General features: G+C 39.6%; 1 protein-coding gene across 4 annotated transcripts in view; it reads left to right on the forward strand.

Moving 5' to 3' along the window:
* The first annotated feature begins 964 nt into the window (after positions 1–964).
* RAB3IP (RAB3A interacting protein) overlaps positions 965–15,404 on the forward strand; it is a 49,034-nt gene continuing 34,594 nt past the window's right edge. For 2 of the 4 annotated variants that reach the window (XM_082635931.1, XM_082635933.1), the window contains exons 1-3: positions 965–1,083; positions 13,664–13,939; positions 14,646–14,904. In XM_082635931.1, the coding sequence (XP_082492057.1) occupies positions 13,689–13,939; positions 14,646–14,904 (510 nt within the window). In that variant the 5' untranslated portion in view covers positions 965–1,083; positions 13,664–13,688. Of the gene's footprint in view, positions 1,084–1,526; positions 1,824–13,663; positions 13,940–14,645; positions 14,905–15,404 lie in introns of those variants that run through there. The other 2 variants (XM_082635932.1, XM_082635934.1) reach the window with 2 other exon arrangements.

A 15,404-nucleotide genomic window follows, 5' to 3' on the forward strand; every position in this document is an offset into this window, starting at 1 on the left:
TTCCCATATCCCCTCCCTTTTGCGTCTCCCTCCCACCCTCCCTATCCCACCCTCCCTATCCCACCCCTCCAGGTGGTCACAAAGCACCGAGCTGATCTCCCTGTGCTATGCGGCTGCTTCCCACTAGCTATCTCAAACCCAGGAATTCTGATTCCTATAGCCATCCACATAACCTACTCTTCTTTACTGCCTCTAATAAATGTGATCAATATACAGAGCGGGGGTCCTACCCAATACATATATCACACAAATTGCATGTAACTCTTTTACTAAACATAGAGACACATACTATGATGTGACTGCCTCTTTTGGATCAGATTTTTGGAAGCCTGGTTTGTATTTTCACGTTTCCTCTCGACCTAAAGTGGGGTGGAAGTTATCAAAGAGTTGACACAAAAGATGAGAGAAGGCAGGTGCAGAAACGACATTTTCGAATGCTCTAGCAGCTGCTAGAATGCTGGGATCTAGGTTCTATCAGACTCCCCCTCCTCCCATCCACCCCCCAGAGACAACAGACACGCACGAGCGCACACACACACACACACACTTTGTAAGGTACATATGCACGCCGAGTGTCAGGTTGGTTCTAGCTGTCCTCAACTCACATCGAAGGTTCATTTTCCGACTCCTGGAGAGCCCAACACACTCGAAGTGAACCCGAGACCGCCTGTCGAGCCCAGGGCAACAAGGCTTAGCGCCAGCTCGCCCTGTTCCCAAGGAAACCGCCCGCGGAGGCACCTGGGGTCCGTGCCGGGCACCTGCGAAAGCCCCGGCTGTCGCCAGGGGGCGCGGGAGCGCGTCGGCCCCACCAGCCCCACGCCCGCCCCGCCCCCATCCCCGCCTTCGCTCCGCGGGGCCGGACCGCTCCCGGCTGTCAGCCCCGCTCCCGGCTGTCAGCCCCGCTCCCGGCGCAGGCGCAGTCCCGCGCTCCCTCGGCGGCTCCCCCCGGTAGTGCACCCGCCGCGGCTGAGTGCAGCGGCGTCGGCCCGCCGTTCTCCTCCGCCTGTGACTCCTTCGGGGCGCGTTGTGTGCGGTTCTGCACGCGCCCCTGAGCGCCGGCCGCGGCCGTGGTGGGTTGGTCAGGTGAGTGCGTCCGCGGGAATGAGAGGCCCGGGGCGCGGAGCACCACCCCCCTCGGTGCCCGCGCGCCCGCCGCCCGCGAGCCGGCCTGGAGGGGCGGCCGCAGCAGGTGCAGGTGAGGGCGCGGCGCGCGGGGACCCGGCCGACTGTCCTGGCCCAGCGAGCGCGCTCCCCCGCCTGGGCTCGCGGGCTCCGGGACCCCGGCGGAGGCGGCGGCGGGGGCTCGGCGCCTCGGGGCATCTGGGCGCCCCCTGGGGCCGCTGGTGGCGGCGGGCGGCGGCGGCTCCTCCCCGGGCCCCGGCGCGTTACTCATTAACTGCGCGGTCCCGAGCGCTGAGGCTGGGAGCCCGGCGCCCGGTTACCTGTCGGCTGGGCGCGCGCGGCCGGGAGCTGGGGGCCCGGGGTTGCGGAGGGGGCTGTAAGGAGAGTTCGCGAACAAGTCTGGAGGCCGGCGCTGGACGGGGCGAGGCAGTAGGCGTGGACCGGGGGTCTTAGGAGACGGCGAGCGGGGCACCGAGTTGAAGCGTAGAGGTCACCCTCGGGAGGTTTCGGCGAAACCTGGTGGGCAAGAGCCAGCACCCAGGATCGCGCCTTAGGAGGCAGCTCAGTTCAGCCTGACTTTTGTTTCGGGGAGTTGAGGCGAGCTGCACAGATGTAATTGTAATTACACAGCCCTTCCAGCGTGGATAACTCGCTCCGACCGCCCGGGGAAAAGAGAGCTTAATGGACTCGAAGTGATGGTGGTAGGTGGACTCTGCAGCACGTGAAGAGTTGTCAGTTGTTATGGGATTTAAAAAAGAAAAAAAAATCTGTAATGGCTAAAGGGTAAGGTCTTGAAAATTAAGAGCGCTCAGTTAATACTGATTCCGAAGAAGCAGTTTAGTTTCGTGGAAATGTAGCATATTCTGAGGATACCTGTTTCCTACTCTTCTGTTTCCCCCTCCAACTTATTCCTTGCAGCGTAGGGAAACAGCCATGTAATCTTTTGCCGTGGAATGATTACATAATTGGAGGAGAGGCCGATAAGAGGATTAAAAACAAAACCGTTCTATTGTAAATCTATTGAAAGACCTGGTTTCTGTTCATTATCCTCATTCCTATTTTGTTGTTCATGCCCTTTTAAAGAAAAAAAAATGGTGAATGGCACTTCAAGGAGAAAAGAGGCAGAATAGATTTGTAGACCAATCATAGTAAATATTTGATACTGGTAAATATTCCACCACTTTTATGGGGCCTTGTTCTGTTAACATTTGCTGTTTATTTACTAGTGCCGTGCATTTTGATAGGACACTTCATGTTTGGACAGACATGTATCCTAAATATGGTTTATGTGATATAATCCTAAAGCCCTTGTGGAATGTATAGAAACAAACTTAGCAGTTATACAGTTGTACTACAGTAGTGTATGTCTTACTATTAGAAGAAAAGCCTTTTCATTTTTTTCTTTTTCCATTTCAGTAATATTATATGTTGGTACATACCTTTGTGAACCAAAGTGGATACATTTAGTGTAACTCTTCCTTGGGTGTTTGGCGAACACCTCATCTGTGGTATGGAATGCCTCTGACTTTTCACCAGGGTGGATATTTGATGTTCAGCTGCTTTGTGAATTTGCTAATTCGTGGAGTTTCTAATTAGATCCAGCTGTGCTTTTTGAATTGGCGTAGTTATGCATGTGCTTTCTTTGATGATATTATTTTCCTTTAATTTTCACTAAACCCTCAACCTCTGCAACACACGCATAGACACTCTACAAATAATTTTTTAAATTGAAAGAGTCTTAGAAGACAATCTACATCATCATTTTGTTTTCTGATATGGCAGAACAAAAACTTGTAGGTTACAGTAGTTTCACATGTATTATTGTAGTTAGTTTACCTTTTTCCCCCTCACTTTCTGAACAGGACTCGCTGAACCAATTTTAATGAAAAACTTTCTATTTTTAAAGTTTTAGCTCCATTACTTACCATGCATATGACCTTGAGTAAAGCATTTAACCTCTGAGCTTATTTTCTCCATTTGTAAATGGATGTAGTGTTAGGTTGAACCATATGAATTTGCCAGTATTCAGCTGTTTTTAATATGGCTCAACCTAATATGAACTTCATAATGGTGGGATGAGAATTAAATGAGGTACTCCACGTGGGAGGTGGAGGAGAGGAACAGATGTTAACGCAACAGTGTGCCATGCATCCTGCTTGTTACTTCAAGTACCTTGACTCCTCTAGGCCTCAGCACATTCCTGGAGTAGAGGTGGTGGTGTTGCATGTTACAATTCCAGGAAACTGAGGGTCAGAGAAGTGAAATAAGTTGCCTCTGGTTACTTAGTTGTCGGTGGTCCTATAGCTGCCTAATGGCAGAGCCAGGATTAAACACTGAGAGGGACTGCCCCAAATGGAACTCCTACCAGTTTTGCTCCTTCCATTCCTGAACTACCCCTTCTGTAAAAGAGCTTTGTGACTATAAGAAGACACATAGATGAAAAGTGTTATTATTATTTTTATTTCTGGTTAAAAAATATCCAAGTTTTCTAATGATGGTGACAACCAGCACTGCTGCTGCTACTACGGAGTCTAGAGCTTATGGTGTATCAGGTTCGGTGTAAACACTACGCCAACTCATTTATTCTCACAGTGACCGAGGAGTTAGGTAATACTTCATCCCATTTTACAGTTGGGAAGGTTGAGGCACTGAGCGGTTACGGAGCTTAAGGTGATGGATGCTTAAGGTCAAAGCTAATTAAGTGAGGGCACTAAATTAGGAGTCTGGTAGTTCGTCTTTGATGTCCATGATCTTAACCACTACACTCTACTCTTTCTTCATGCATAGGTTGTAATACTGAAGAATTGGTTTTAATTTAGCTTTTATGAGATACTTAATATTGGTGTAATAAGTAATTCTTAATGTATCGCTGGAGAGTTTTAAATCAAATATTCATTGAGTATCTACTCTGCAAGTCACAGTGGGGCTTAAAGGAAAGACTTTTTAAGGCATCTGGAAGGTGGGCTGTGTGATCATTCCCATATCTTTTGTAAGTTCCTCAAAATTTAGAAAGCACTTTCACATATGTTGTTCTTGTAATTTAATGAGTGCCAGATAAGACACAGTGCTAGAATAGTTGGAGAGTGGGGAGGAAGGAAGGATGAGTTGGTAGAGGTACTTGTGTGTCGAGGGAAGTCTTTGAGGCTATTCTGAGGGGAGTGCACCTTTTCAGACTAAACCTTTGCCCTATATAGTGCTAGTCAAGATGTAGTTCAACAAAGCATAGTAAATTGGTTACTAAATGAATTACCTAAATACACCTGATATCCTAAAATAAAATATCTGAGTTTTTGAAAACTCCTTTCTAGCTAGTTTCTTTTTTTTTTTCTGTACTGCTGTCCTTACCTTTGCCATGTAGTACGTATCTTTTTTTTCTTTTATGCTTCCAAAGCATGGAGTATATGCCTCTATTTTGGTATTTATTTTGATATTTACATTGTGTTTGTAAACGTTTGTTGACAATGAGGTGTCTTTTTCTAGTGTACACATGCTTTGGGGGCAGGGCTTTAATTTATCTTACCCCATTTTATGGCTTTAGCATTGGGCCTGGAACCCAGTAGGTGCTGTGCTGTTTGGTGATGGATGGTCAGTGAGAAAAAAATGTTAGGATGTATTGAAATTGATCTAGCAGTAGAAATGGAAATGAGTGTTCAAAGTGGGAATTGAGGGGACTAAGGGAAGGGGAGGGGTTACTTACAACAGGTAACATTAACTTGCCATCTCTGTTTCCCTTCTGCTTTCCCTTTCAACTTAAAGCTAAATGAGGTAGTTTCATAAGCTTCAATTGTATATAGAAAAAAGTGAAAAAGTACTATTGATTTATCTTAGGATATCAACAACACGAAATTCCATAGCTATAACCATAAGCTAAGATTACTTAGAGGGAAAAGAATGGAAATTATTGAAATAGTTCAAGTTTGAGAGGTTTGTTGCTTATAGTTAACAGCTGTAAAGGAGCATACTGATGATAGCTTAGAACCAATTAAATAAGTGAATTGTCATTTGATGTGTCCAGATAATAGTATTGAGTATTTGTGGACATCTGATTGACAGATCAGGATAAAGTATAAAAGAACAACTAAAGTAAGTTAGAAAAACAGTAAGTAAATGTGCATTAATTAATTTCCTGTTTGGAAGAGAATTATATTTGAACACTGTACCTCAGAAGGACTTGTTTTCCCCTTCCTTCTCCTTTATCTAGGATAAACAAGGATCCCTTCTGTTTTGTAAGACAGACTCCTTTCTGTGCTCTTGTTATTTTCCCCATCATTTATTCCTTCTTAGGTCTTTATAGATATTATACATTTGTGTTATGCTTTACAATCTTCAGAACATTTTTACATTGACAGTTAAGCCATTTGATTTTCTCAAATGTAGGCAGGGGAGATAACACCACTGTTATAGATGTTGAAACTGAAGCTCAGAGAAATTAAGTGACTTGCCCAAGTTCACACAGCCAGTTAATAACAGAATCTGAACTAGAAAGGTTTTCTGAAGCTCGTTTGATCAAATGCTCAGGTTTCCCCAAACTTTAAAAATTCAGTTTCATCAATCTTGCTGCAGGGTACTTGCTGTTTTATCTCTAATTTTTAAAGGTGGCCGGGAGTCACTATCTCTACTCTTCGCTGCTCTGCTATTTATTCCCTCTCTAAAGAGTCTTACTGTTTATTTATCCAGTCAATATATACTTCAGTGCCTATTGAATATTTAGTTGACATATTCTTACATACATAAGATAAAGAGGCTTACACTTTTAAGAAGAAGAAACCTGGAAAACAATTATTTTTTACATTTTTGTTCCAAGAATTTGTAATTAAATACAGTGTTAGTAACCCAGTAAGTTCTGAGAATTTTCTGAAAACCTTTAATTTTAAAAATCTGCAATAACTAACATCTCTCAATATGTTAGGTTGTACATTTAAATCCTGTGGAATTAGTAAATGGAAATTAATTTGTGGTCTGTTTTAATAGGAGTGGGAAGATTGTGAGCTTGACAGACCATCTGACTAATATTTCCCTTGGGTTATGAATTAAATTCACACTTATAAACATAGACTGCTTCCTAAAATGTAAATGTGGAATTCTTTTTTGCTACAACCAAAATGTTAGTTTGGAAAACCAACTTTATAATTATAGGGAAAGTTAATGAGAAAATTATTTTTTATATATACACCTTTTTGTTTTGTTTTTTCTTCCTTTATACAGTATTTGAATAAATCTCAAAACTTTCTGATTATTGAGAATTAAAAATACAATAAGTAGATGCAAAAGTATGATGAACCTCAAATTTCCCATCATCTAGCCCATCAGCAACGGTCAGTCCTGCCCCATATACTTCCCTGTATTATTCCCCCTCCTGTACTATTTTGAGCAAATTCCAGGAATTATATAATTTCATCTGTAAATATTTCAGTATGTATCTCTAAAAGATAAGGGCAGTTAGCTACAATACTATGGCACACTTTAAAAAATGAACACTAATTCCTTAGTATCAAATACCCACACTGTTTTTGAATACATCATAAGGCCACTATAGTAAAATCAGGCTTTTGTTGATTTTTATTTATATCCTATTCCTCCCCTCCCCATCAAGAACTATAAGGGGGGCTTCCCTGGTGGCGCAGTGGTTGAGAGTCCGCCTGCCGATGCAGGGGACACGGGTTCGTGCCCCGGCCCGGGAAGATCCCACATGCCTCAGAGCAGCTGGGCCCGTGAGCCATGGCCGCTGAGCCTGCGTGTCCGGAGCCTGTGCTCCGCAACGGGAGAGGCCACAGCAGTGAGAGGCCCGCATACCGAAAAAAAAAAAAAAAAAAGAAAAAGAAAAAAATAGAACTATAAGGGGCTGAATAAGTATTTATTTTAAACCCCAGCAAGGCAGCAAAATAGATAAGGAAATGATGATAACAAAGAGAATATAGGAAAAAAACCAGAAAGAACACAAAATAATAGCAAATGCTCATTCAATAGCAGTGCATTAGAGAAACTTTAGTTTTTTCTTTCTGAAATTAAACAAGTGTTCAGAGATTAAATAGGATTCTTCTATTTGGATTGTTCTCTTCTTACGGTTGGTTGGGTAAGACTGCCTTAGAGATCTCTGTCTTGATGTAACCTTTATCTGAGTCTTACCCCTGACCTCCAATCAGTTTTACCTTTTAAGTGATTCTTAGATGTAGTGGAGTCAGGTGTTGGAGTCAGACGCACCAGGGCTTGAATCCTAGCTCTGTTGTTTATTGACTGACCTCGACAAAATTAATCTCTCTGATCCTCAGTTTCTATACCTGTAAAATAGACATAAGAATCATTTCAAAGGGATGCTGTGAGGAATAACAGAATAATGTACATAATGTAAATGTGTATATGTCACACATATAGAATGTAATAACGTAATGCATATGTGTGTATATGTAGAAATATAAATGAATTGTTCTGAATGTTTTTCGTATATATAGATAAATATGCCTCCGTCTCCTCATTTGCAATGCGTGATCTTGGCATTAGATCAGACCTTCATAATCTCTTGCCTAGCCTGTTGCAATAACCTCTTAACCAGTTGCCTCTAGTCTCCTCTCTCTAGTTAAAGTCCTCGGGAGTCATTTTTCTAATGACATCACAGTACATCTGTACTTCCTAAAACGTAGATCTGAGAATCTCTTGGATAAACTCCAAACAGCAGTTTCCATGTTAAATGAAGCTTTTAATTATCTGTCGCATATCTGCCTCTCCAGCCTGATTTTCTGTCACTCTTTGTTTTTTTTGGTTAGTTTCATTAGTGCCAAACCCTTATTCCTTGACTGTCCTGTCGTATTTCCTTGCCTAGCCCACCTACAGACTCTTATTCAGCATTTCAAATCTAACTTATATTTTACTTCTCCTTGAAACATTCTCTTCCTCCTCTCCCCCCCAACCCACAGGGTAATCATTTAGTGGTTCATGATAGGCTATGCACCGTCTTTTTTTTTTTTTTTTTTGCGGTACGCGGGTCTCTCACTGTTGTGGCCCCTCCCGTTGCGGAGCACAGGCTCCAGACGCGCAGGATCAGCGGCCGTGGCTCACGGGCCCAGCTGCTCCGCGTCATGTGGGATCTTCCCAGACCGGGGCACGAACCTGTGTCCCCTGCATCGGCAGGCGGACTCTCAACCGCTGCGCCACCAGGGAAGCCCTGCACCTTCTTTTTAGTCCATTTTCATATCTGTGTTCTCAGAAGTTAGTACCAGCATTTGCCCTGAGGAGTTGAAGCTGGCAGACATCTTCCATTCCAACTAGAATAAATATAATTGATAAAAATTATTAAGTACACTTATTTTATACTAAAATAATATACGTAAAAAATATATTTAATAAGTATATAAAGCATTAAGATTTTTTCTAGGCATTCATTAAATGAGTTAATACACGTGAAGTTCTTAACAAACAGTTAACTGACACATAGTTAACTTTCAGTAAATGTTGACTGCTGTTTTTGCTGTGATAGTGCTGACTTCTGCAAAGAGGAAATAACATGAAACGCATACGAGAAATCAGAAGCAAATGGTTTTGATCAACTTTTTTAAAATTGGAAATCAGCTTTATTACTTAAAGCTGAGTAATAGTAAAGCCATCCAAGCTGCGTTGGTAATTCACCCGTAAGAATTTAATGCTGTTGTTCTTTTTACTCATTTTTAGTGATCCTTGACAAGTTTAGTTTATGAATTGGGATAATCTCCACTTGAAATTAGTTTTTTAAATTACTTATTACTTAACGCAAAGAGTACTACTGCTTAAAAATAGTTTATGTTATTCGTATAAGAACTCTGAATACAAAATAAATCTTAAAGCTTCCATGTACCATTTGAAAGAGCAAAAGATTTTCAGATTAGTCTGATTGGCAGCTCATTACCAGCTAAGCTAAACATTTTTTGGAAATTTCACATGCTTGATAAAGGGACTACATTTAAACTTAAAATAATCTCCTTTTCGGGAGTGACTGGAACTTAAACAGTGTGTTGTGGGTAGAGGCACTGCTCAGAGGCGCTCTCCTCTACGAAATACTACTTGCATTTCTCTTTTAATTCTCACCCTGTGAGGAAGAAGACCGAGCTACAGATTTCTAGATGAGAGAACCTAGGCACACATTGGCCCAGTAACTTGATAGAAGCAGAATTCAGACCTGCCTCTCTTTGAGGTTTGGGTCTTACGTTCCTAGCCTGTGCTCCAGTTTATGCAACATTTGTATTTTCCATAAATACTCTGCTTTCATACTTTAGACATGCCTGGAAAGTCCTTCCAGGGGGTTTATCGTTCTCATTATTTCCTCCTCTTCTTTGGGTCTTTTCTTTGGCTTCACTTTTTCTGGGAGTCCTTTCCTTCTGATTTATTTGCCCCTCCTGTGTGGTCTCTTAGTAGCCTTTGCATATTCTGTAGCATTTATCATTGCCACTGTCAGTGTCTCCTACTATATTGATACTCTTTGGGAGCAGAGATGATGTATCATCTTCTTTCCCCAGAGCCTGGCACATAGTAGACTCTCAGTGAATATTTGTTGAAAGAATAGTTGAGTGTTTATAGGAAAAATAGGGTGGATGTTGCAGGGATGATGGATTTTAATTCAGCTTAAGGAGAAACATTTTTACATGAACCATCTAACAGTGGAAAGGCAAAGCAATTCTAGTAGTGTGGTGTGGTGGTGAAGAGCCAGCACTCTGGAGTCCAACAGACATAGGTTTTATTTATTTATTTTTATGTATTTATTTTTAAAGTCTTCTATTGAATTTGTTGCAATATTGCTTCTGTTTTATGTTTTGGTTCTTTGGCTGTGAGGCACGTGGGATTTTAGCTTCTGGACCAGGGATTGAACCTGCACCCCCTGCATTGGAAGGCAAAATCTTAACCACTGGAACATCAGGGAAGTCCCAGACGTAGGTTTTAATACTGGCTACCCTAAGCTGCAGCTTCCTCAACTGTACATGTACTGGAACTATACCTGATATTTAGTAAATGCTCAGTAAATATTAGCTGTTATTATGAGAGAAACCACCCTATAATCCTGTGTGACTGGGGGGAACTGGGAGTTTCATGGCCCAGCTTCCCATACCCTCCTTCTCCCCCTGGATTATTTTGAAGCAAATCCAGGTAATTTTATTTCATCTATAAATACTTCCGTGTGTATCTCTAAAAGGTAAGAATTTTTTTTTTTATGTAACCATAATACCATTATCTCTAAAAATGGACAAAAATTCATAATAATAACAGTAATATCCAGTGTTCAAGTTCCCTTTATTATCTTATAATATGATTTACAGTTGGTTAATTCAAATAAGAATTCAAACAAGTTCCATACATTATATTTCATTATGCCTCCTTAAGTCTCTTTATAAATTCCCTCTTTTTTTCCACTTTTATTTACTGAAAAAACCAGGTGGTTTATGCTGTAAGTTTCCCAAAGTCTAGATTTTGCTGTTTTTGTCCATATGGTATTATTTTTAATATGTTCCTCTAGGCTCTGTATTTCCTATAAACTGATGGAGACGTTATTTTTAGTATGTTCCTCTAGCCTCTTTCCTATAAACTGATAAAGACCTAAAGGCTTGATTGGATTGGGATCTTTTTTTCTTATTGGGGGGCAAGAATGCTTCATGGATGGTGGTAGTGTTCATTTCCTGTTTTACCACATAATTCTCATAATGTCTGATTTTCTCCCTTTTTGTGATAATAATGTCATCAGTGAGTTCAGGTACTGTCATTCTGATCCATTAATTATAAAGTGCCCCAGATTTTACCTTAGGGTTTTAATAGTTATTGATAAGTGTTGCCTAGACTCATTATTTCATTAAGATTGCAAAGTTATATTTATTAAATGAGATTCTTTTAAATGAAGAATTTTTCCTCATAAACTATTTAGTTCTTTAATGTATAGGAAAGTCAGGGTAAATACTGGATTCTTTGCTTTATTTTACCAGTTTTCAAAATAGTGAATTTGTTCCATAGCACTGATCAAAAGGGACCACTGAGAGGCTTCCCTGGTGGCGCAGTGGTTGAGCGTCCGCCTGCCGATGCAGGGGACACGGGTTCGTGCCCTGGTCCGGGAAGATTCCACATGCCGCGGAGCGGCTGGGCCCGTGAGCCATGGCCGCTGAGCCTGTGCGTCAGGAGCCTGTGCTCTGCAACGGGAGAGGCCACAACAGTGAGAGGCCCGCATACCACAAAAAAAAAAAAAGGACCAGTGAGATTGTTTTTGTTTTGTCTTATTTTTAGTATAATCATGAACTCATGGGTTTAGAATTATTTTTTGTTCATTACAGGTATTATCCTTTTTGATGTTCAGATTGTCCCATCTTTGGTTAGTGGGAGTCCTTTTGATACCACTCCAGTAGTCTTTGATAGCTTTCTTGCTTCCTGGTAAAACAAGATGTTGCAAGGTCTTTTTGTACATTACTGCCCCGGGCTTGGAATCAGCCATTTCTCTGAGGAGTCCTTGTTCTTTTTTCGTAGGAAATGGTATTACTCTGGGCACAAGGGGTACTCATTGCTCCTGAGTTGGTTGCTGTTGTTATACCTTTTCAATGGATAAAGGTAGACATCTTTTTAAATAGAAAAAAATTTCCTGATATTTCTGATTCAAATTTAGGACTTCAGAGTTTCAAATTCCTTGATTTTGTATTTGTATCTCTTTTCTCATATGTTGAAAATCTTAGTTCTGAATGATATTAATATAATTTGTTTTATCTTTTATAATAGTTTCAGAATAACAGTATCAACATTACTTACTAATATGATTACTAAAAATAGTGTATGATTTTTTTTAACTTTCTTTTGACCTTAGAATATATTCCACTAGGGATATACAGTTTTATTACTATGTTTTAAAATCATTTGAAATAGTTCTTTTTGATGTTGGTTAAAACTACCATGTTAGTACACAGCTAGATTCATTTGTTTTATTTTTAGATATTTTTTAAAATCTAATTTTGTTTTATCATTTACGTGGTTCCAAGTTCAAATTCAAATCTACAAAGCAGGGTACATTTGGAAAAGTATAGCTTTTATGCCTGTCTCCTCTTCCTGTTCTCGCCCTTTCCTAAAGGTAACTGTTTTTTTTTTTTTTTAATTAGTTTTTGGTGTATCATTTCATTTCTAAAATATAAGTACATATGAAAAAGTATATATAATTATATATATTTATAAATAAATTTGTATTTTCTCCTTTCTTAGATAAAAAGTAGCTTACTACTTTTACTTGTCTTATTTTCAACGCTTTTTTTTATTGAGTGTGAGAGTAAAATTTTTCAGTTTAATGAATGAGGTGGAGTTTTTTTGTATTTTATGATGAAATTATATGGTATATTGGTGCTTGTGTTTGGGAATTTTTCGAAGTTCTGGGAAAGTATTAGTCATGATTATCAAAGTACTATTGTAGGAAAGAAAAAAATTGGGAAGAGAGATTGGATTCAGATCGTAAAAGACCTTGATTTTCTGGATAACAAGTTTGGAATTTATTCTATAGACAGTGGGAAATCAGTAAAGGTTTATAAGATTTCTTTATATTTTTCAAGTGAAAAACTTGAGTGGTACACTTTTTAGTTTTCATGTAAATTTTTTATGTAATTGTGTAGTTGCATGAAATATTTTTTACTGATGGAGAAACTGAAGCATACATGTTATTACTAACAGCTGACTGATAACAGATGTTTATTTGTACTCTGTGCCAGTTACATAGTACACTACTAAATACTTTATGTGGATTGTCTGACTTAATCCTCACAGCAACCTGGAGAAGGGAGGGAATATTATTATTCCCATTCTCATCCTATTAGAGGAGAAATTTAAGGCTTAGAGAAATGTAATGCATTATCCTGGATTGGATCTTGGGCCTATCCAGAACATTATTAGGATAATCAGTGAACTTTGATTGGGGTCAGTTGTTTAGATGGTAATAGTGATCAGTGTTAACATTCTGATTTTGGTGATGGTTTACTTAGGATATATACACCGAGATATTAAGGGGTAATGGGCATCATGCTTAAAACCTATTCTCAAATGGTTTGAAAATGTTAATAGTTTCATAATCTGGGTGAAATATGTACAGGAGCTCTGCAACTCTTATGTAAATTTGAAATTATTTCAGAATAAGAGAAAAAAACACTGACTCATCCAAAGTCAGAGCCAGTATGAGGCAGAACAGAACAGTTAGTTGAACGACACACGTGTCTCTGTCTTTACTGCCTCTTCTCCTTATTCTAACCAAAGTCACATATGATAGCAAAGTTTAAAATATCAAGCAAATTTTTATTCATTCCTCATTGTTAAATATTTATTAATTACTCACTGTAACAGTGTTAGCCAGCACTTTCAAGTTTATTCTGGATCAGATTGTTTGCTTTCTGTAGTGTTTATAGTCTGAGATCACTTAATAAATTTTAAATGATTGTAGTTTCTTTCCTTTGCTGTCTCTTTTCGTTGTAAGTTTATAGTTTATAATGGACTGTTAAACACATTTTATAAATATATATCTTAATTTATTTTTAAATGTCACTATCTCAAAATAATTTCCTGCTTTTTAACATAGGTTATCCTATGATGAGGCATTTGCTATGGCTAATGACCCCTTGGAAGGCTTCCATGAAGTAAACCTCGCTTCACCTACTTCTCCAGACCTTCTTGGTGTGTATGAACCGGGAACTCAAGAGCAGACTACCTCACCAAGTGTCATCTACCGGCCACATCCTTCAGCTTTATGCTCCGCCCCTATCCAGGCTAATGCCTTAGATGTTTCCGACCTTCCTACACAACCTGTGTATTCATCCCCCAGACGTTTAAATTGTGCAGAAATATCTAGTGTCAGGTAGGAGATCATCAAAATGCTTGTTTTAGAGTATTGTATTAAACAAACGAAGTTTGCTTGGTTAACTTATTTTAAGTTTTATTGTTTTAGAAAATTTGAATAACATAAGGTTGTTCATGAAGAGCAATACATGTTAATGCCCAAGAGCAGGGGTCACAAACTTTTTATGTAAAGAGCCAAATAGTAAATATTTTAGGCTTTGTGGGCTACACAGTCTCTGTTGCAACTGTTGGACTCTGCTGTTAAAGTGTGAAAGCAGCCGTAGACAGTATGTAAATGAATACACTCCAATAAGACTTTATATATAGACACTGAATTTTGAATTTTATATAATTTTCTTGTGCCACAAAATATTATTGTTTTTTTTCAACCATTGAAAATGTAAAAATCATTCTTGGCTTGTAGGCCTTAAAAAACAGGTGGCAGGCTGGATTTATCCTGCATTTAGTTTGCAGACCCCTGTTCTAGAGTAGCACTATCCAATAGAACTTTCTGGGATGATGAAAATGTTCTGTTTCTGTGCTGTTTAATTTGATAGCCATTAAACATGTGTGGCTATGAAGGACTTGAAATGTGGTTGCTTTGGCTCAGGACATGCTATTAATTAGATATAGTGGTGAACAGATTGGATGATGCAGTTATAGACGTGTGTTTATGCCAGTTATATTTAAGCACATGCTGATGTTTTTTGAACTCTCCTTTACAGCATCCATGTTACAGACCCAGCACCTTGTTCTACCTCTGGAGTCACAGCTGGGTTAACTAAATTAACTACAAGAAAGGACAACTGTAATGCAGAGAGGGAGTTTTTACAGGGTGCTACCATAACAGAGGCTTGTGATGGCAGTGATGATATTTTTGGGTTGAGTACTGATAGTCTGTCCCGCTTACGAAGCCCATCTGTTTTGGAAGTTAGAGAAAAGGGCTATGAAAGATTAAAAGAAGAACTTGCAAAAGCTCAGAGGGTAAGCAAAAAGATATTTTATTCTTCCATATGTTATATTCAAAATTAATATTTATCCATGGGGGGGCAACTCAAGTGAAATCATTACAGTTCTACACTTATCTTTTGCATGTGCACAGTCTCAGCTCCTGTTGGGCAGCATTTAGGAATCTGTGAAATTGAGTAGTAAAGAAGCTCATCTAAGAGTACAAACTAGAAAAAAGAGATTCTTAAATTCTTTTTGTGCCCCCCCTACATTGCCTGTTCCCTGTCTTGCATTATCTGTAATGCAAATTTGGTGAGTTATGTTCCATGTGTGGGTTTTTTCCTCTCTGTATGTAATTGACTTTGTGATTATTTACTTGAAGCCATTCAGTCCAAGTCATTATGTTTTGAGGAACTGTTTTAGTGATAGTGCCTTGCCATTCAGCTGGGTTTGAATATTTTCTGTACCTTACCTTGGAGAATTTTCTTCTCCTAGTAATTTGTTCTGTTTCTCACTTGGTCACCTTTTAAATTTCT

This window comes from Mesoplodon mirus (assembly GCF_964341445.2).
Source record: "Mesoplodon mirus genome assembly, chromosome: 11".
NCBI classification, from domain to species: Eukaryota; Metazoa; Chordata; class Mammalia; order Artiodactyla; family Ziphiidae; genus Mesoplodon; species Mesoplodon mirus.